Below are 20,791 nucleotides of genomic sequence, written 5' to 3' on the forward strand. Positions count from 1 at the left end.
GATATATGCTACCACCTTTAAATCACACACATGCAGGCCCTTATCCAGTTGTTTTTACAGCCTCTTTGTTTTTGCCCCTTCTGGGTCAAAGAGGAAAATCTACTTGAATCTGAAATCTCATTCAATTTGAACAGTTTGTTATTTCTTGGATTCTTAGCGTTTGTAATATTCAAGAGTCACCAAATTTCAGATTTTAACCAACTTGATTTTTCAGTCCATGTATTTTACCCATAAAACAGATATTATACAGGTGGATGGACAAAAAATAGGCCATAAAAATAAATAGTTTTTCCAAACAAAAAAAAACCTGAGGGAGGTGGCGTGCAGTCTGGTGGTCCAGACTCGGACACCAGGAAGTGTTTAATGCAGATGTTTCGATCCCCTGCTGCAACCCCTCCTCTCCTGACTTGCAAAGATTCCAGTTTGTTTTGTTTTGTTTTGTTTTTATCGAAAAATATGAATTTCTATGTGAGGTCTGAATGAAAGTGTTAGCTTTTAAGTTGTTAAATACCGAACACATCAAGACTCATCAAGACAGGCGGATCTCAATACGCTTAAGAGACTTAACAGTCTTCAGAAAGCTAGAGCGCACTACGCATCTGCAGTCCACCCAAACGTAGTGAGTTCAGAGTTAAAGCTACAGTATGTCCTGGTGATTTGACACCAGATAATGAAACATTTTACAATATCCAACTCATCATTAACATCATTACTATTTATTCTTTGACCAATTTACTGTAAAACCAAACTACAGAACCTGTACTGCTGTAGAAATACCATGCTATTTAAAGTATTTTTTAATGAAAAAGGACCCTCATAAAAAGTTCTTGACCACATGTTGGAATAACTGACCCTAGATCAGATTCTGCATCTGACAATCAAAACCAAACACAAGGTGAAAATTTGACTTTTCATTTATTTGACCGAAACACTTTATACAGAGCTGAATGATATATCATGTTTACAGTATAACACAGGATTCAAGTAGTAAATGAAAGGGATTCCATACTTGTATAACGTACGAGGGAAATACAAAAGTGTGTTATCATCCAAACTGGTCAAAGATGAAGTCTCCTAGGTATGTCGTCCTATTTCTGCATTGCACTCACTCTTCCTGCTCTTTCAGGTAATCCATCAGATCATGAAAGATGTCGAGATTATATTGCATAGACAGACTACAACTGAATCTGACGTCCGTGAACACAAATTGGGTTTTGGTTGTGTAGACTAGGATTACATACAGCAGTTTAAACATAATCTTGCATCAGGCTTTACATTTTTTTTTTGTTTTTACACATTAACACACAATGAACACACATTTAGGAAGATTGGTATTCGCAGAATTTAATTTCTTATGGGGGAAAAAAATGTTGCAGTTCATGAAAACAAGAATAAAAAATAAACTGTGTTCAAATTTAATGTTTGAAAGATTTTGATAACTGATATTTGCATGGCTATCTAAACAGGAACATCAGATTCATTTTTCTAAAAAGGAAAAAAAAAACCTCTATTAAAAAGAAAGACAGAAGAAGCAAAAATGCAAATTCATACTTGAGTAAAACAGATGGTTTGCAGGGAAGAAATACAGAATATAAAAAGTCTAAAAAAGTTCAAGCAGTACGTCATCTTTTTCATTTATATTCTGTATTGTTACAAGGTTGCACCTGAAAAAGCTTGACTCTCTGATTATTTCCCCACGATGACATTTGATAACCACCCAATTTCATAGCTGAGTCAGTCACTGTATATCCCACATAGAAAGAGGCAACATCCGTAAAATGACTCATTAATTATCTAGCTGTCATTTGGATAAAACCCAAAAACATTCCAGCCCAAAGCATAGTTGTATAGGTCTTGTTTCTTGGTTATACCCCTGTGTTCCTGTACGTGTCTACTAAGTATTTTGGAGGAAGACAGCGGGTGTGTTGTGGCCTTTATGAGGCTCCACATGCATCAAGTGGGGCGCCAGGTGCAAACAAGATGCTCAACGGGATATTGAAGATACGCCTGCTTCACATCAATAAATATGTTTCCTTCCCCGTTTTAATGGGCATTTAAAATTTGTAAAATGATAAAACATAATAATACATCCAATTTCCAAAGATCACTTAAATAGTTTGATGACAGAACTAACTCAGAGAACGCATACCTCCGCCAACAAGGCTACATGGATGCAGTATGTCAACATTTATGATCAAAATCCATTCACGGATTTATTCCCCGTATGTCCAAAAAAAAAATAAGTCTCTGGATCACAGATCAAGATTATCACTGGATATCAAAATTTTCTTTGAACTTTTTGGACTTGAGGACTCTGATGGAGATTTTTTTCTATGTCCAGAAAAATAATGCTATAGTACCCTGCCAGTGACCCAGATCTCCAGATTGACTCCAAAAATGTATAATCTGTCCCACGTAATTTTATCTATCTTTCCACAAAATTTCTTGAAAATTCATTCATTGCATTTTGAGATAGCCTGCTACCAACTCAACCGAGCTAACAGACACATCCCGGCGACCGCAAAATCTCGAGGTGGAAACACACCATGTTGCAGAAAGCTTCTCATTTATTTGTTCAATTGTAAGCAATTTCCAGCAGTTTTGCTGTGTTTTAAGGACTCAGTATGCTGAAAGTGAAACCACGTTGCAGGTTTATAGCGTACTGAAGGGAGCGTACGCGTCTCTGAGGACTCTACTGCTGAGAGCTTCCATGTGTTTTACTCGTTACCTCGCTAGCTGACCACTTGGCTCAGCGTTGTCAGCCTAAGGAAAAGAGGTGTTACAGAACAATCAAAATCAGCGTAACAATTTTAATCTCTTCAACATTCAAGACTTGTTTTAGAATTAAATGTGGGCCTACGTGATGTCTTAATGCTCCTAACATGATCCATTAGCCATGTAATGTACAAAGGCCTCCAGCAGTAGAGCGAGAGGAAGAAAGTCCAAGACAAACACATTGCTAGCATGTGCTTTCATACACACACATATAGAAATATATATGTACAGTACGTTGCATATTTTACATGAAATGTTTTACATCAAAACACCACTGAAGAAACGAGGTTAAAACCAGTGCTAAAACCCCACCATTCTTGTCATCAGCCAAGCTGTAAATGTGACCCTGACTTCTTCTTTTCACACATCAGCTGATATTAATCACACTGGGGACGTACTCTCCAGAAAGCATTTCAAGGCATAAAGGAGATGTTTGTGAGCGTAAGAAAAATCCAAATCTGATAACTGTGGCATTCTAATATAAGCAGAAACATAATAAATGTGTATGTGCCCTAAATATTCCTATATCCTACTGTACATATTCATGAAAGGGACACATGATTCAAAATTCCCTCTGTTTGGATGACAACGTAAAGTTGGGCAGGTACTCAAATGAACGCAGATAGAATCTACACATCTAGCTATCACACTTTCCCTTGGCCTTGCTTTTTTTTTTTTTTACCCCTCATAACATTCGGGCTCCTTCCAGAGGTCTGCTGCACTTTAACACACAAATATGATGTCTCTTTGAGTCTCCATATTCAGTTCATATGCTTAACTTGGCTGCTTGCATGAGTTGCGGTGGTGATGTTTCTATCTTTCCACACAGTCTCTTGGTTGAAAACACAATGTCTGGTGAGCTTTAATTTGCATCCGCATATCTTGTCCCTCCAAGCATGTTTCACCCAGTAGCAGCGAAGGAATGCAGGGGGAGAGAGAGAGAGAGAGAGAGAGAGAGAGAGAGCGAGAGAGAGAGAGAGAGAGAGAGAGAGAGTTGGAGGAGGTCACCGCAGAAGGCTGCTGCTCTGCCTATGGTAAATGGCAGCCACAACCTGAGCGTGTGTGTTATCTTCTCTTTTACATGATACTGAGTGTCTTCTTCTACTGTGATAGATACGAGACAGTCTGTTAGTGTGCTGCTTTTGCACTCTTGTCGTGCACACGAGCACACGGACGCTGTTTTTGAGTCAGAGGGAATCATTGGCTCTCAGATGGTGACGGGACATACAATAACCTTGTCCTCCAGCATGACGCTGACGATGAGGAAAACAAAATAGAGCAGGAACATGCAGGCGCCCAGCAGCTTGCTCATTTTCCACTTACAAGCCGCGATGGATATGATAACAAAGAGCAGCATGAGGAAGAGGAGGACGATGGCGCAGAACAGGCCGTTGCTGCTCACCTCCACCGGCTTGAAGTCGTTGATGATGTTGTAGATGAGCCATGGGAAGGGCAGACTGGAGGGAGGAAGGGCACGAGTCAGGTTGTCTCTCACCTGGAATGGAAACATGCATGCTGTGTGTTGTCAAACTTACCCCACAGTGATGTCAAAGATGTTGGAGCCCACGGAGCTGGACACAGCCATGTCGCCCAGGCCTTTCCGTGCAACAATCACACTGGTGATCAGGTCAGGGATGGAGGTGCCGGCTGCTAATATAGTCAGACCCATGATCTCTTCCGTGATCCAGAACGTTTCACCAACCTGAAGAGAGGAACAAGCCAGTAATGAGTCCCACAAACAAACTGGATCGAAGCATTGAGGCAGAGTTGATCTGACAGTTGAAAAAAATGGTTGACAGATGCAAAAAGGTGAGGAGAGACACGTCAGTGAAAAACATTGATTGCTGAAATGATTATTATTATTATTTGCATTTAAAATAAAAATGTTAAAGCTTGTCATGCAGAATAAATGTCTATTTCTATACCCACTGATGACAGAATTGCAATACATATAGTCTGCACAAATAAGATTTTTCTGATATAGCAATATAGTCCTACTACAATTTTTAAATTCAAGTCACAATATTTGTAAATAATGTGTAATAATGTCATTTTAAATGAATTATTTTGGTGCTGTAGAGATGTCCTGCCTACACATCGTACTCTATGAACAGATCTAAACAAAAATCACACAACTATCTTTTCACTTCTCTTTTTCAAATGGAAACGAGAATAAAGAAAAAAAAAAAAAGATTGTCCTACAAACTGAATGTTTCCTCCTGCTGCAGCCGCACATTCAAAGCATTAAACCGGCGTAAGTTTGTCAGCTTTTCACCCAGAAATGTTGCTCCTAAAAATGCATCTATCACATAAAAAAAAGACAGCAGCCATTATTGGCATTTTTTTTCGCAGCGGATCAGTTAGTAATATTTGTTTTGGGGGGGCCGTGATGGAAGAAAAAGAAGCAACAAGATGGCAATGACAGGTGATTAACTTGTCTGATGCAGAAATAAATCACATCATAATTGCTTACAGAAGGTAAAAAAATACAACAAAACAAAACAGCAAATTGTTATCTAACAACCTAACTTCCTTTCTGAAATAAAGCCCACAGAATTTTGACAGCCGTAGTATCAAATCCCCTGCCAGCACTGAAACCTCACAGATCGTAAACAACATTTCGTGGATTGTCTTAAATTTTGTTGATTGTAGTCATAATGACACAAACCAAAAAGAGACAAGGGGATAAGAAGCAGTTACCATCACAGCCGGAAGGAAGCCTGGCTAACTGTGCAATCAAGATCATAAACCTGGCTTCAGCTCCTGGTTCATACTGTTAACACACCCTCACTCTGAACCTCCTGCAGGTGAGGAGTGTTTTCTACAGCTGAGAGAAAATCACTCATCGCACTCTCTCATTCCTGTTCCCACCAACTCCTGATCACGCCATGCATGGACGTAACAAAGGCAAGAATTAAAGGAGCAGGTGTGCTTCTTCAGCGACCTTGCACACATAACCTCATGCTTCAGGTCTCTTTGCAAATACACAGTTAAAATAGAATGTTACAGGTTGATCTGGCTGCGGATCAAGGCAGATTAGTTGGGATTAGTTGGTGTGGTCACACATTTAACACCTTGACTGCTGTGCTCCGATATGAAAACGCCAAAGAAAGTGACTTGATAAAAGAGATGAACAACAACCAGAGAAATTTAAAGTTAGGAAGACCGTAAGTGATAGGCAGCACTGGTGCTGTGGCTCTCCTGTGAGTGCGTGTGTTTGTCCGTGTGTGTGTGTGTGTGTGTGTGTGTGTGTGTGTGTGTGTGTGTGTGTGTGTGTGTATACCTGGTGAGCCCACCACACCATCAGGTATGAGAAGAAAGCAATCCAGCAGATGGAGCCAAGGAAGGTGATGGGGAAGAACTTCTCTGCTGTCTGAACACACAGCCGGTGACAACAGCATTTAATACATCAACCATTTACATTACAGCCAAGAACCTTTACTGAAGTACAAATAATAGTACTATTTTACACGAGGGTACTCATAGTCCTGCAAGTGTGTGTTTTTTGTGTGACAGTGTAACTGAGTGTGTGTCTTCTTCACCTCTCTCCTGACGTCCGGCAGCGTGATCCAGAGCGGCAGGACGATGGGCAGGATAATGAGGTAGGTGATCCGTTTCCTGAGGGTGTCGGGCCATGCCAGGCTCAGAGGCTGATCTTCATCCTCCTCCTCCTCACCACCCTGAGGAAGCGTTCACATATCACAGACGTTTATTCATGGAAATGCCGTATAAGAAAAACGATATGAGGAAGAATCATTGATATGAGAAAGCGGATGAAAGCCGAACCTCATCTCCTCCCGCGACGCCGTTCATGGGTGGTGTGACCTCCACTGCCACCTTTGTGTTGTTGGGAATGATTTTATCAGCTTGAGGAAAGAACAGAGACAGACACAAGAGAGTGAGGGACCAGCAAAGACAAACAGTGTAAATGTGAAATGAAAATGGTGGTGTAATAACTTTAAGAGAAGAAACTTAGTACAATTTGCATTTCTTGAAGGTTGTATCTGGGAGGTGTTTCCTATGTTGAGAAACAAAATAAACGGGTTAATTATTCTGAGCTCGTCCTCAGACGGGCAACACAACATCACATTGAGGAACTTTTGTGATCACATGACAGATGAATGGACAGAGCAGACATGAGGAAACATTTGTTCAACGCATCCTCTAATTCCTGATTACTCGACTGATGAGTAATTCTATTCTATATTTGCGTGTGTTCATGAACACGTGCTAAAACATCACCTAAGTCTTCATCTCAGATGTTACAGAAGCCCTTAGGGGTCAAAATGGGCCGTGCTGAGCTCTCGGTCACTAATGAGGCCAGTTTACCTTCACTAACCTTTGATTGTCACCTTAAGATTGAGAGATGGAAAAGTTTCTGATGTGTTCACTGCAAAGCATTGACTGAAAATGATGCGCACATGGGCAAAAAGAAGGAAGAATTTAAAGTTAATTTTGATGGATTTTGTTGAAGCGCGTACAATGCAAACAAAACTTCCTCCTTCTATTTCATACCAGTGAATGAATATTTGCTCTCCAATCATCTGATCAGGATAAACAGACCATTGTAACAGACGTCGTTATGACTCACCGACACCGTTGGCACTGACTGCATCCTCTTTACACTTCTGCTTGGCCATTTTGTGAAGGATTGATGCCTTCTCCTTGAACCGGCCTGCGGCAGAGAGAAAAGAGCCGAGTCAAATGATTGCAGTCTGCTGTAATTTTACTCTTTTATTACTTATTGTGTCTTCATGCTCTTTGCAAGATGGGAAATATTTTCCCAGGTAGGACGGCTTACAGGAAGCACCGACTATAAGAAGAAGTGAGTCGATGAGACAGAGTAGTCAGAATGATTGCTCTTGGATCCATTCAATGAAACAAGTTTACAACTTCACCCAAAACCTTATTATTTTTCCTGTTTGCAAAACGTCTCTGTGCTAACAGATTACATCCAGATATGTTAGAGGTCCAGTAATGTTATCTGTGCCTGTGTGTGTGTGTGTGTGTGTGTGTGTGTGTGTGTGTGTGTGTGTGTGTGTGTGTGTGTGTGTGTTGCTCACACATACCTTCGTTGCTCAGGGGGTCGAGTGTATGGATCATGAGCTGGAAGATGCTGTTTCTCATCAGTGAGTTGTGTAGAGAAGCACAGCTGCCTTCTCTCTGCAGCCTTGGTTTGGCCTGTAAACATGCAAACACGCTTGAATAGATGCGTCAGCCATGAAGGTAGGTGATGTAAACTCACGCTGTCAAACTGCCAGATTGGTTAAAAAACAAGTGTAGAAGAGTAAAATTCATCAGTACAGAAAAACACCGCTGCATCTGCACAGAGAAGCAAACTCACCATCAGCTTGTTCTCATCATCTCCAGGTGCAATGACCTGTTAGAGAGAAACAGGGAGAGAGAAAAGAGCCTTTGAGATGTGGACGCCATAACACTAACGTGGACTGAATGCAGTGCGACACATGAGGCGTCACAGCTGCTTCTCCTTGATGTTTGGCATGTCGGGGACACATGGATTCATCCCTGGGGTCTGGGAGTGTGTGTTTGTGCTGTCTGGAGGGTTGCAGATGTGACGACAGATCAGTTGATTATCTATGAAATCACATAGATCCAGGGGTGATTGGATGATACTCCAGATGTTCTAAATTCATACCTCACCTGTATAATCCTGTGTTCTCTCAACTCTTGAAAATCTCTTGGGAGCTTTTAATACATCAGTCTTACCAACTCACTCACTCACTCACTCACTCACTCACAGTACACATGCCTGCTGACAGACACGATAGAAACTTCAGGAGAGAGATGTAGGTGTAGAGAGGTGGTTGACAGGAAGTGATGCCAACAAGGGGGGCGGAGTCTATGAACAGGGGTGGGGAAGCTCACCTTGGCCTCCCTAGACCAGTAAATTTGAAATACCTTTTTTTTTATCCTTTGACATACAAATAATTCCGTTTTTGTGGTAAATATAGATTCCATTCAGCTACATGCCGCTGACTGGGACAAAGAAAGAAGTTGTGTTTCAGTCCACTAATTTAAGACAAATATATTAATAGAGGAGCAATACTCAGCTTCGCCTAGATTTCTTAGAGTTTGGTGACTGTAGCTAATTAATTGGCCACTCGCTCTTCCTCCCTGATAGCCTGGTATCGCTCTCTCTCTATATCTATCTCTCTCTCTCTCTATCTATCTATCTATCTATCTATCTATCTATCTATCTATCTATCTATCTATCTATCTATCTACATGTATGTGTGTGTATATATATATATATATTTATACACACACACACACACTCACACACACATATATTTGGGTTGTTTATTTTTTAATTAGTTACTGGGTTTCTGCAGTAATTGTCAAAGATCTCTGACCCTTCTTTTATTTTGGCCTGCATTTATCCCTTTTTTGAAGCCCCTGACATTATTTCAGTTGCTTTGAGATGTATTTTTTTCTTTCTTTTCTCTCATATAGTGTCAGTATGTTTAATTGACCATCCCCTGGTCACACAGACAAGAGTGAGGCAGATGTTTTCATTTATCACTTCATCAATCAGACATAATGAATAATGTGTTTTTGACACAAACTAGAAGGGTAAAGTAAATCATTAAAGAGTTGGATCGCTCGCAAAAATATTCTCAGTCTTTAATTTTCTCAGATATTTTACTTTTGTCATAACAGAGGAAACGAAACTCCAGTGACGCATCTAACATGGCCTCTGTGGTTACGCCTCATCACAGTGGGAAGCAACATCTCAGGTCCTTCTTCATCTGCAGGACACAAACACACTGGACCAGAATCACCTTTAACACCTTTGTTTGGAAGGTTTGCACAAACTAGTCATCATTATAGCAATAATTTAACAGTGCAGGGACTTGTTGTTATCTGATGTAGAACAATGCACTGCAAGTCAAATCACACCAACAACCTTTAAGACTCAGAAAAGGTCAGGTAAATCTTGCGGAGCAAAAATTGACATTTTTTAATGAACGAAATGGACGTCACACCCATGTTTCTGGGGACTACGAATATGTTTATGTTTTATGTTGAATATGCTCAATGAAAGAGGGCAAAAATAAAAATCCCATGAACCAAAAGAGGGGCACCTGCGTACAGACCTAAGAGGGCACCAGCTTGAGCCTTTTATCACCCAGAAAGTTTCAGCTGAAATCATCATATACGGCTGGATAAATCTCCATTGGAAATGAGTATGGCAAATGAATGAAATTTCCGCTCAATTTTAAAGAACAAGGGAAATTTCAAAACAAAAATCAGGATGGCCTTTTGATGCCGATCAACCCCCACCCTCCGCCCACACCCCCAAACAAACAAAGCAGATTCAGCCTCATGGCACAGTTAATCGTTTTTTTCTCTGCTCGATGGATCGACACACAAGCAAACCGACAGACTCGAGTGAAAACGAATCTCAAAGGAACACAGCACCAGCATTGTCCTTCACCAGATGTAAAACATCCCCCTTTTCTGAAACAAACAAAGGAAAGTGCAATTGAAGGGTAACAATGAAGGACTGATAAAATACTAATGGAAAAAAATGACTCTGAATTTGCATGTTTTCATCTTGGCTGTGTTCTGGTACCACTCCCACCACTCACCCTGACTCAAACCAGCTATTATATCCAGTATAATGACTATAAAGGCCACATTAAGGATGTTTGCACCAAACTGGAAAGGAAAACACCAAATGTTTGGAGATTCAACATCGGTGTAACTTTTTTGAGGGATGAATCTGGTGATTCATTTTATGAAACCGCTTTGCTAAACTTTCCCTACAGTGTAAATAGCGTACACATGCAATCATGCAGCCACTCGGTCATGGCAGGTAAATTTTCCCTTTATTGTTCACATTTTATTACATAGTTAGACTCTCAGAAGTGTGTGGACACACGCCATGTCAAACCCTACCAGAGGGGCCGAGGGTTTTGTTGTTGACATGACCTCATGATAGAGGCTGCAAGAGTTTGAGCAGATAATCTCTTTAGCTGTATCGAACAAGACACCTGCTGCTGTCATGGCAGCCCAAGCAAGGTCACGGGTTTCCTCTTTTACCCTTTTTTCCTGGATAGATTGTCTAATTCAGAAAGGTCTGGGTACATCAGTCTAGTCTTTTGTTTGTCCTCCTTGCTTTTGTGTATTAACAAGTGCTGTTTTGACTCAGACTTCACCACGCACACGTATATGTCCGATAATCTGAAGCAGTTCCTTCCCTCGTTTATATCCGTGCAATTCTTTAATAAATCCAACATTATTTTCCTGAAGAAAACAACACAACACGGTGATGTAAAGACGACTGGAAGAGGGAGAGGAGGCTGTGAACAAGCGTCAGTTTAATCCATGTGATACTCCGGGCCAGCTTGGTATTAGTTCCAGCTGAGTCGTTCTCACATGGCTCCTGAGAGCCGCCTCATGACACAGACCCTCCAAACCCGAAGACTCACACTCGCGTTTGAAATGACCTCAATCTATGACTTTCATCTGTGAGGTAAAATACAGTGCTTTACTGCCAGAGAAACAAAATCAACTTCCTGGATTTTTGAAACCGTAATAGTGGTTATACTAATAATAATGCATGCTTTTGCCAGTTCTACCGAGGACTTTTTGGAAATCATATATTTTCTTGAGAATTTGTTTATGTGTGTGAATACAGAATCAACCTTTTTTCTTGATGAGAAACATGATTCAAGGCTCTGATCTAACATTGTGGTTTTTTTTCTGCTGTTGTGAGTCACAGACGACGAGTCACCACAGCTCAACTCCCTCAAGCCGACGCATTCATGGAAAAATCAGCACAGCCTCAATCCCCCGCCCTTTTTTTTTGTTTATCACACCATCAGATAGTAGACACAGTTCCAACTCTACATGTGTTGGTTGAATCAGTGTTGCATAAGAAGAAGATTTAGAGAAAAATACATTCACCTTTTTTCTCCACGTGCATTTGTATGACGTGTAATCGAACACCTTGTTGATAGAAATAAATCCCCGTTTACAGAGTGGATCATCCAAAAACTGATCAAATACACCCCAACTGCATGTGATCAGTCTTATATGGACTCATCATGTGGTTGTGAGCAGACGTAAGTGTTTATAACACCTATAACACAACCATGAAGTGAAAAACAGTTCAACAACGCATAAATATGGCTTTGTAATCAATTCACCTTTGATTTCTCTTTCATCTTGTGTCTAGCAAATGAATTACATTCAAAACACAGGAGTGGAGGTGGAGAGTCTGAAGCCAGCATGCAGGAACAATACTGTGTTGAAATATGAACCACATACTGATGGTAATGACATGATAGCAGAATTTCAACTCTCAAACGTTAGGGTTGTAATCAGTGCTGATTTTACATTCACTATTTTTTTCAAACACTAATATTCAGGTATGACTTGGAGTGATATTGCATGGCTGACTTGTATTTATTTATCTAAAGTTGGTGCATTTATGAAGTATCAGTCATGGCAGTCCTGACATTTAATTTAGGAAACCTGATAAAGACGTCACCTTTGGCAGGTGTTGCTAAGACCAGCTACTGAGAAATCAATCACAAACTCATGTCACAATGTCAGAGGGAGTGAAGTATTTTAAAGGGTTTTGAAACCAAATCAATCCTTGATTGATAAAAACAGAAAAAAAGCAACTATGAAGGCTTTATTTTTAGAATTTCAGAGTCATTGGTTTCATTCCCAATCCAGGCGAGACCAGTTCATCCCAATTATGACTATCGCTGTCATCACTACAGCACAAGCTCTCTCTCTCTCTCTCTCTCTCTCTCTCTCTCTCTCTCTCTCTCTCTCTCTCTCTCTCTCTCTGTCCACCTGACTGTCCGAGCTGTGGGTCTTAGCCAGGATTAATCGTCACAGATCGCTACTTTTAGACCAGGAATTTGCAAGCCTGCATGTGAAGTTGTGCAGCAACAACCTGCAGGTCACCGTGCTGCTGTCAAACAACTTTCCCTCTCGTTTGTCAGCAAATCATGAGCTGCGCAGCCCCAATATGCTGAAGAACTTCCATCGTCATGAACAGTGCAATAATCTGCAGCTCAGTTTCTCTCAGTAGAGCTGACCAGTTTTTTGTCAGAAAAAAACAACAACAACCCGTGCATGAAGTTTTACTGTTGTAAAAAGTAAAATACCAAATAACTCCAGCTCCAATTTGATTTATGAATAAGACTCAACGTGTGACCTCAGAAATCAGCAATAGCAGTAGAACTTTAATCAGAAATAAATTTCTTTCATTTCATCAGTTTTCATGAACTGACAAGCTAATCTTCCTCCTCTGCACACACTAATGTCAGGTGGTCTTGGACGCACCAGGCTGGAGATGGTGCGCTTTGATCCAGCCCTGAGATTTATGTTATTTTATAAGAGCTATCCTCAGGAGAAGCTTGAAGTTGGTGACACTGTGCTGGGCTGAATGTTTGCTGTCGTCATAGCAGGTAAGCAGTTGATAAGGGGATCAGAGAGGATTGGTGTCTTCGTGCCATCAGCAAGCAAACCACCAGACCCTCTCCTTCTCCTACACAGTAAGAGCTCTCTTTTTCTTGAGTCTGAAACATCTTTCAGCTCTTTATAGTAAAAATTGCGTGGCGTTATGAGAATAATGGTCCGAGGAAGGAAGATGCAGGTTTGTCTTCTGGTGATCTGCTGATTCCTGCTTCCCCAGAGAGCATCTGACTATTATTAGTGGCTCTAATGGGATTGGAGAGAATTAACCTTGGGGATTATTTGGCAGCAACCGACACATGAGGCCAAGACGGTTGGACATCAAGTGCCACACAACAAAAAGAGAAAAGCTGTTCTTGGGTTGAGGTAAGGCATCCTGATTCCCAGAAGGACACAGATGTCAGTTCCTGCAAAAATCATGGAACTGAAGCTGATCAGCCTGCAGGCAACACCGAACACTGAACGATGGATTAAATTAAATCAAGTTGGATCCTTCAAACGAAGGCCAGCAAAGAAATTCTATTGTGAAAAATTCAATGTTCAATTGTTAAAAAAGACAGATTTCCCTGAATATCACGAAAGAAAAATATTCAAAATAAAATGCTGACAATGCATTGTTGATGAAAAACTGGGGAAAATGGATATTAAAGGCAAAATCATGAGGATTTCATTACATAAAGTGGTTGTCATGCAGAAAAGAAAGACATTATAACACTTTGAAATCCCCCAAACTGCCAGTCATGCTTCTTGAGAAGCAGTTTCTTTATTGGTCACAATTACCTAAGCATTTAAGGGGCGGAGCTTTAAAGTATTTATGACGCTACAGATCAGGAGCTCAGCTGTTGCCTAGAACACGTTTACTGGTGCGAAACCTGACCATGAATAAAGTTTCCAGAAAGAGATTTTTTTCAGACACTATTGTATCGAAACAGTAAAAAACGCAGTAAAGTACAGGTCATGTGCTGAACTGTGTAGACCTGCGAGGTATGTTGGAGAATGAGGGTAGCGTTGCAAAACTGCTCTGAGATCTGTGATTGCTGTTTTTTTCTGAGATCAGGCAGCATCAAGCTGCACACAGACACAGACAATAAAACATGAAATAGCTTTATCATTTGTATTCAACCTTTCCTTTCCATTTCTCTGTTTTGAATCTTATTTCCGTGCCTGTCCACTCTAAGTGCTACTGAGAGCAAAGCATTACGCAGCACAATGAGCACGACGAGTGAATCCCTAAATTAGACTCATGTCCTCCCAGTAGACTTGAAGTGATTGGTGCAGCGACTGAAGTGATTGTAATCAGGTTATGTGGTCACCATCCTGAAATATGAAGCTAAAACACTCTAAACTAAGTGTCTGATGTCTCAATGCATTTCAACATCAAACTCTTTTTTTTTTTTTTAAGCGCTAATAATGTGGCCTCATCCATAGATGCTGATGGGTCCACGTTAGGATGCTTTTAAATGTTGTGTGGATTGAAGAACGCTGACCTCCACTACCGAGGCATTAGTCATTTCTCAATGTCAGCACAAAGGCGAGGCGCAAACTGTAATAATATAAATCACTACAATAGCAGATATAGATGTTTCTAATAATCAACCCAATATCCCAATGTACTTGAAAAATAGCACAAAAAGGTATTGCTCCAAAAGAAGATTTCATATTTGACACGCTTACTTCAAGCATTTACCAATATTAACTCCTCCATGAATTGTTGTATTTTTATTCACTGACACCCATGCATATAATACTTTAATGCAAAATGTCCTTGTCTGAAGTCCAGCTGGAGCAGAAGTTTGTAGTTTTGTATCACTATTCTGAGAACTGTGCACTGCTCCAATCCTCACTGGGTTTCTTGAAGCTGCGACTGGAGATGAAACTTTTTCTAGACTTAGTCAGCATGAAGAGGTCCGACTCGCCGTCTGTCCCGTCTTCACAGGTGGCAGGGCGAGACAAATCTTTGTATCCGTTCAGAGGGGAATTGAGGAGTGTCTGACTCTCTGTCCAGCCCTCTGCTCTGTTTGAACACCTAATCTGCTTCTAGTTTAAGACCCTGCCTGATTGCCAGATCAATATGATGCTGTTATCTGAGGTAAGGTCAGCGAGCACCTCTCCCCCGTGTGCCACTAATGCCTCTTAGATCTGCTATCAACAGGCAACCAGATTACAGCCAACAAGACAACTCACTTCTGGATGGACAGATGGATGGGTGGATGAATAGATTGATGGATGCATGATGGATGGATGGACAGATGGATGGGTGGATGGATATATTGATGGATGCATGATGGATGGATGGATGGATGGATGGATGGACAGATGGATGGGTGGCTGGATAGATTGATGGATGCATGATGGATGGATGGATGGATGGATGGACAGATGGATGGGTGGATGGGTTGATAGACATATGGATGGGCGGATGCATAGATTGATGGATGCATGATGGATGGATGGATGGATGGATGGACAGATGGATGGGTGGATGGGTTGATAGACATATGGATGGGCGGATGCATAGATTGATGGATGCATGATGGATGGGTGGATGCATGATAGATGTATGGATGGATGGATGGTAGATGGACAGATGGATGGGTGGATGCATAGATTAATGGATGCATGATGGATGGGTGGATGGATGGATGGATGGGTGGAAGGATAGATTTATGGATGCATGATGGATGGATGGGTGGAAGGATAGATTGATGGATGCATGATGGATGGGTGGATGAGTGGATGGTGTCAGCTTACCTTGGGTGCAGGCTCCAGCTCGTCCACTTGGTTGCTGCCCAGCTTGGTCTTGATGACCAGCTCTACTTTGGCATTGAATTTCATGAATGTAACATAGCAGGTGTAGCACATCAGCAGGCTGATACTCTCCCCCACTGTGATTTGGTTATCCAAAAAGAAATAAATGAGCATGAGCAAGCCCATAATGTAGAAGCTGACGTCTCTGAAGAGAGGCCACCAGGTGAGGTTCAGCACCTCTTTGGAGAACAGGGCACACATTCCAATCACAAACAGGATGTTGAAGACGGCGGAACCCACAATGGTACCGATACCCACGTTACTGTGGGAGATGAAGACTCCTATGACTGAGGTGAAGAGCTCTGGGGCGGAGCCACCTGCTGCCATGAAGGTGGCTCCTGCTACATCATCAGAGATCTCAAGCTTCTCTGTGATGACGGTGAGCGCAGGGACGAAGAACTCATCGCAAACGATGGCTAAGGCTATGAACATGTACAACATGCCAAACATATGAAACACTACAAAGCCCTGGCGTCTCTCCTCCACAGTAAAGTAGTCTGTTGGGTAGTCCCCGTGATTCAAATGTATGTCGGATGATTGCATGGCCGCCATGATGTGCTCCGCGGCGGTGGAGAGGTTGTGGTGCTGCAGAAGAGTTCTTTGGGGCACTGCTGCCTCTGCTGAGCCTTCCATGGCTGACTCCAGCTCCTCAGTCGCTGATGTGGTGACAAGAGACAAGGCACTCCATGAACAGACTGTGCAGACCGCCGCCAGGCTGATGATGAAACCAAGAATTCGTCCAGGCCGCAGTTTTCTCTTGACGACCTGGTAGTGGTGCCTACTACAGCTGCTGTAAGGACCTGGAAGAGCAGCAGAGGGGGATGATGCCATGGTGGCTAGACCTCTTCTGGGTAGCAGAAACTCCATGGTGTTTGGCGCGGGTTCTCAGGCAGAAAAGAAGTGTCTAGAATCCCCCCCGAAGCTGGGTTGGTGGAGCTGTTGGCTACAAGGGCGGGGGTTCAACAGGCCACAGCGGTTCACCGATTTGTTTGCATGCTGCTTCCCAGTTCAAACACAAAGGAGGCCCTGCAGTCTGATGCCAGGATCTAGCCCATTTGAAGAGTTCCTCATATTACTTCCTACAAGAGAGAGACAGAGGCAATGTTTGAATGCACAGAAACAGATTAAAGACGCATCTATATATACTTCGTTAAAATGAATAGAATCAGAAAACTTTTACTTTTTGTGAAGAAATTGTAAAAGAAAAATGATTGCAGTTATCAGCTTTAAATGCCTTTATTGAAATAGTTTAGTTGGTTATTTATATTTTCTGCTGTCTTGTACTTACAAAATGAATGAAAGGTATATAAAGTGGAAGTGAAGACAGTCCAATAAGGTCAGCTGCCCTTTGACCGCTAACGACAATAAGACACTGCTTCCATGTTACATTGTTCAATAATATGCCGATAAGTATTAATTACTATCATCCTAAAAAGGACATATTCTAAACTTTTACATTTGATTATTTTAAGTGCATTTTGCTGATGCACGTGTGTTCTTATTCATATTGATTTTAATAGAAGGAATTAACAAGGTTGGTTTTTTTCTGCAAGCTGTTCTTTTTAAGTGAAATGTAAATGAAAAAAAAAAGCAATAATAAAACAATTCTGTGGTGCTGAACCCTAAAAATACACTCCTGAAAACTGCATCCAACACCGTACATGTAGCACTCACCACCTTGAAGACAGACGGGCCAGAGCTTCCATTCTGACAAATTTATTCTGGCCATCTGTCGCCATATTTTTTCAAGTTTGTGACTGCTGCATATACATTCTTGGATGTAGTTCTCTGAAAATTTGACTAATGTGCAGCATCAGATAGCAAACAAAATATACATATGTTTATATGAACCCAGCAGATAACGGCAACTGACCTTCTGATGGTTTTAAACTCAGGCTAAGTAAATAAGTAAGTACATTCTATTCATGTAGTACGTTTCATGGATAAAATGACAGTGTTTCACAATAATAAAAAAAAATCAGTAAAACACCAGAAAACAATTTAAAAAATTACAAAATACAGCCAGTGTAGGGCTGTGAGCATGTGTGCAGCTGCAGATAAAGGAAGCTGGTCAAGTCCAGAAACCAGAGAGGAAGAAATACACTTGAAAAGAAATGACTAGAAATATGCTGCAACCGTGAGAAAATGTTTGCTAAAATGCCTGCTGAAATAAAAATGGTTTCAACTGCTTGAGGAAGGTTTCACAGGAATGTAAGAACACACTCCAAAGACGAGTTATTCTTATTGAAGGATTTTTTTTTCTCTGTAATTGTTTGTTTGGATAGAAAAATAAAATCTAAATCTACAAGTTCATAGTGTTCATGTGGGTGTGGCACAATGTGAAGTTAGTGATATTTGGTTTTTGCTGAGGCCTTGAGAGGCTGTGGCGAGAGCTCTCCTTCAACTGAAGCTCTGACATTAGCGAAAGCTCATTAGGAGGCAATTTAATCCCTGAGAAGATATACTTAGATTAGCCAGAGGCCCTGCTCACTGATGCTCCTGCAAAGTCAAAAAGTAGACGCCAACAAAATCAGCTGGGAATTTAAGGAACAAATGACCAATGCTAATTCAACCATGCTGGAACACACTGCAATAACCTCACCAGTCTTGAACACTTAAGACTTATTTCAACATAAATATCAGATGATGTCAAGAATATATTCAAAAGTTTATAAAGATCTTTCAAAAGTGCAGTGAAAGTAGCTCTTCGTGGGATCAAGTAGAACTCCTGTAGGACCACAAAGTAAACTGTAAATGCACATAAATAAACATGCAAATAGAAACACATATGTAAATGAAATCGCACCACGCTTGGAAATCTCCTGTTCAGCAGCAGGACCGACTCCAGCCAGCCAGCCAGCAGGTGGACCGATCCTGGATGAATATTCCAGTAATTTGTATCCCAAAGTAGAGGGGTCCCAATGGCTCGGAGTTAGTCCGAAGGTCCCAATGATAAATCCTAAGTGAGATCTTCCTCCCTGAGCAGAGGTGGAGCTCCAAGACACCAAGCCAGAAGCCTCCTCCCTCTGTCTCACCCTCTCTCTCTCGCTCTCTCTCTCCCTCCCTCTCTCTCGTTGTTCCTCCCCCCGCTCCACTGTGTCTGCGTCTTTAACTGTTCCTTTTTTTGTCCCTCTCCATGCCAACATCCAGTGATCAGTGCTATAAGTGACCATCATCCCTCCTCTCCCTCAACCTCCCCACACCCCCACCTCCACCAGTTCCCAAGTCACCCAGTGTCATGTATTATTTCTCCTCAACCTCACACCCAAGTAAATGGGTCTTGTCAGCCTCAACAAGCTTAAGATGGCCGTTGCCCCATCAGATCATTGAGCTGTACATAAAGCCCTTGAAAACCACCCTGATTCCTCGATGAAACGCTCCACATTTGGCAGAGATGCTGTCTGATGTTAGCATGAATTTAGACTCTGGTCTTTCAAGTCTTTTAGTTTACAATTGCACATCAGTTTTGAAAAATTTTAATCAAATTACAAGTTGTTGGCCAACGTATTTTGCCTGAACTTTCCAATAAAAAGGAGCAAACTTGCACTGGTGAATGTGAACATTTCCCTTCATGTTTTATTCATAAAGACCTGGTTGTTGGAGGTACAACGTCACTGAACCTTCTGTTTTGCAACTTCTCTGGCTCTAATAGGCTTTGGCACCTGCTCTTAACAGACAATCTCACGTCCATTTGTAGCAGAACAATAAAAGCTGTTGACACGTGCTGCTCCCGGACCTGCAGATATTAATTCACTCCTAACGGAAGAGAACTTACAAAGTTTTCATAGATTTGAACTGAAGTGGAAATGAATTTGACGTGTGTGACTGACACATGCGTGGCAGTTCAGGCAGCAGGAGGAACTGTAAGCCTGGTGTGACCTGTACTCTGTTATGTAGCATGTCCGATCAATTTGTGTGTGTGTGTGTGTGTGTGTGAGTGTGTGTGTGTGTGTGTGTGTGAGAGAGAGAGAGAGAGAAAGAGAGAAAGAGAGAGAGCGACAGAGAGAAGGAAGAAACAATTTCACCCCTATGGCAAGGTCTATATTATAGTTTTTTTAGGGAAAAAAAGGCTGAATGCAAGAAAAAATTGGAGATTTAAAAAATCTAAGATAAGATAAGATAAGATAAAAGTCAATCAATCCATTCATCCATTTTCTACCACTTGTCCTGTTAAGGGTCATGGGGGGCTGGAGCCTATCCCAGCAGCTTTCGGGCAAGAGGCGGGGTTCACCCTGGACGGGTCGCCAGTGATAAGACAATCCCTTATCCATTATTTATCATTCTCTTATTTAGACGGGGAAAATAGATACTCAAATCATCAATAAATATTAATAAATTAGAAAAAAAAGTAATAAAAGGTAAAAAGAGTTTTAAAAGATAAAAATCTAGATGTATACAAATGTGTAAATATCTACATTTTCCACAGTGATTTAAATATATAAGTGTTCAGTATTTCACAGGTTTGTGAAACATATATATATATATATATACTGTGTGTACAAACAAGGTTCTACTAAATTTGAGTTTGGTGTAAACTATGTTCTGTAGTCCTGTGAGGACTTCACCCCCTACCCTGCTATCGTTTCTCAACTCCCACTGTTCTTATCCAATTAAACAGGAGCATACTTAATGGAGCTAACTTTCTCCTCTCAGCAAGATGTTGTTTTTGATGGCTGACCCTGGGTCTGTGTCTTGAACTCACCACTTGAAAAGACCGTCACCTTCCAAGGGTATTTTTTTAGTTACT

At 41.3% G+C, this 20,791-nt stretch overlaps 1 protein-coding gene across 1 annotated transcript; it reads right to left on the minus strand.

The window, feature by feature from the left end:
* Positions 1-902: 902 nt before the first annotated feature.
* slc24a2b (solute carrier family 24 member 2b) lies at positions 903-19,086 on the minus strand. Its single transcript, XM_086211052.1, has 11 exons — positions 18,851-19,086; positions 15,988-17,123; positions 8,120-8,155; positions 7,845-7,956; positions 7,367-7,450; positions 6,755-6,793; positions 6,562-6,641; positions 6,318-6,455; positions 6,059-6,148; positions 4,311-4,477; positions 903-4,232 (listed from the first exon to the last, which is right to left on the minus strand). Exons 2-11 carry the CDS (start codon positions 16,909-16,911, stop codon positions 3,983-3,985), a joined length of 1,920 nt encoding a protein of 639 aa, XP_086067178.1. The 5' UTR covers positions 16,912-17,123; positions 18,851-19,086; the 3' UTR covers positions 903-3,982.
* Positions 19,087-20,791: the final 1,705 nt, after the last annotated feature.

The sequence above is a fragment of the Aulostomus chinensis genome, chromosome 8, assembly GCF_037954235.1.
Source record: "Aulostomus chinensis isolate RoL2024-O1b breed Wild chromosome 8, RoL_Achi_v1.0, whole genome shotgun sequence".
NCBI classification, from domain to species: domain Eukaryota; kingdom Metazoa; phylum Chordata; class Actinopteri; order Syngnathiformes; family Aulostomidae; genus Aulostomus; species Aulostomus chinensis.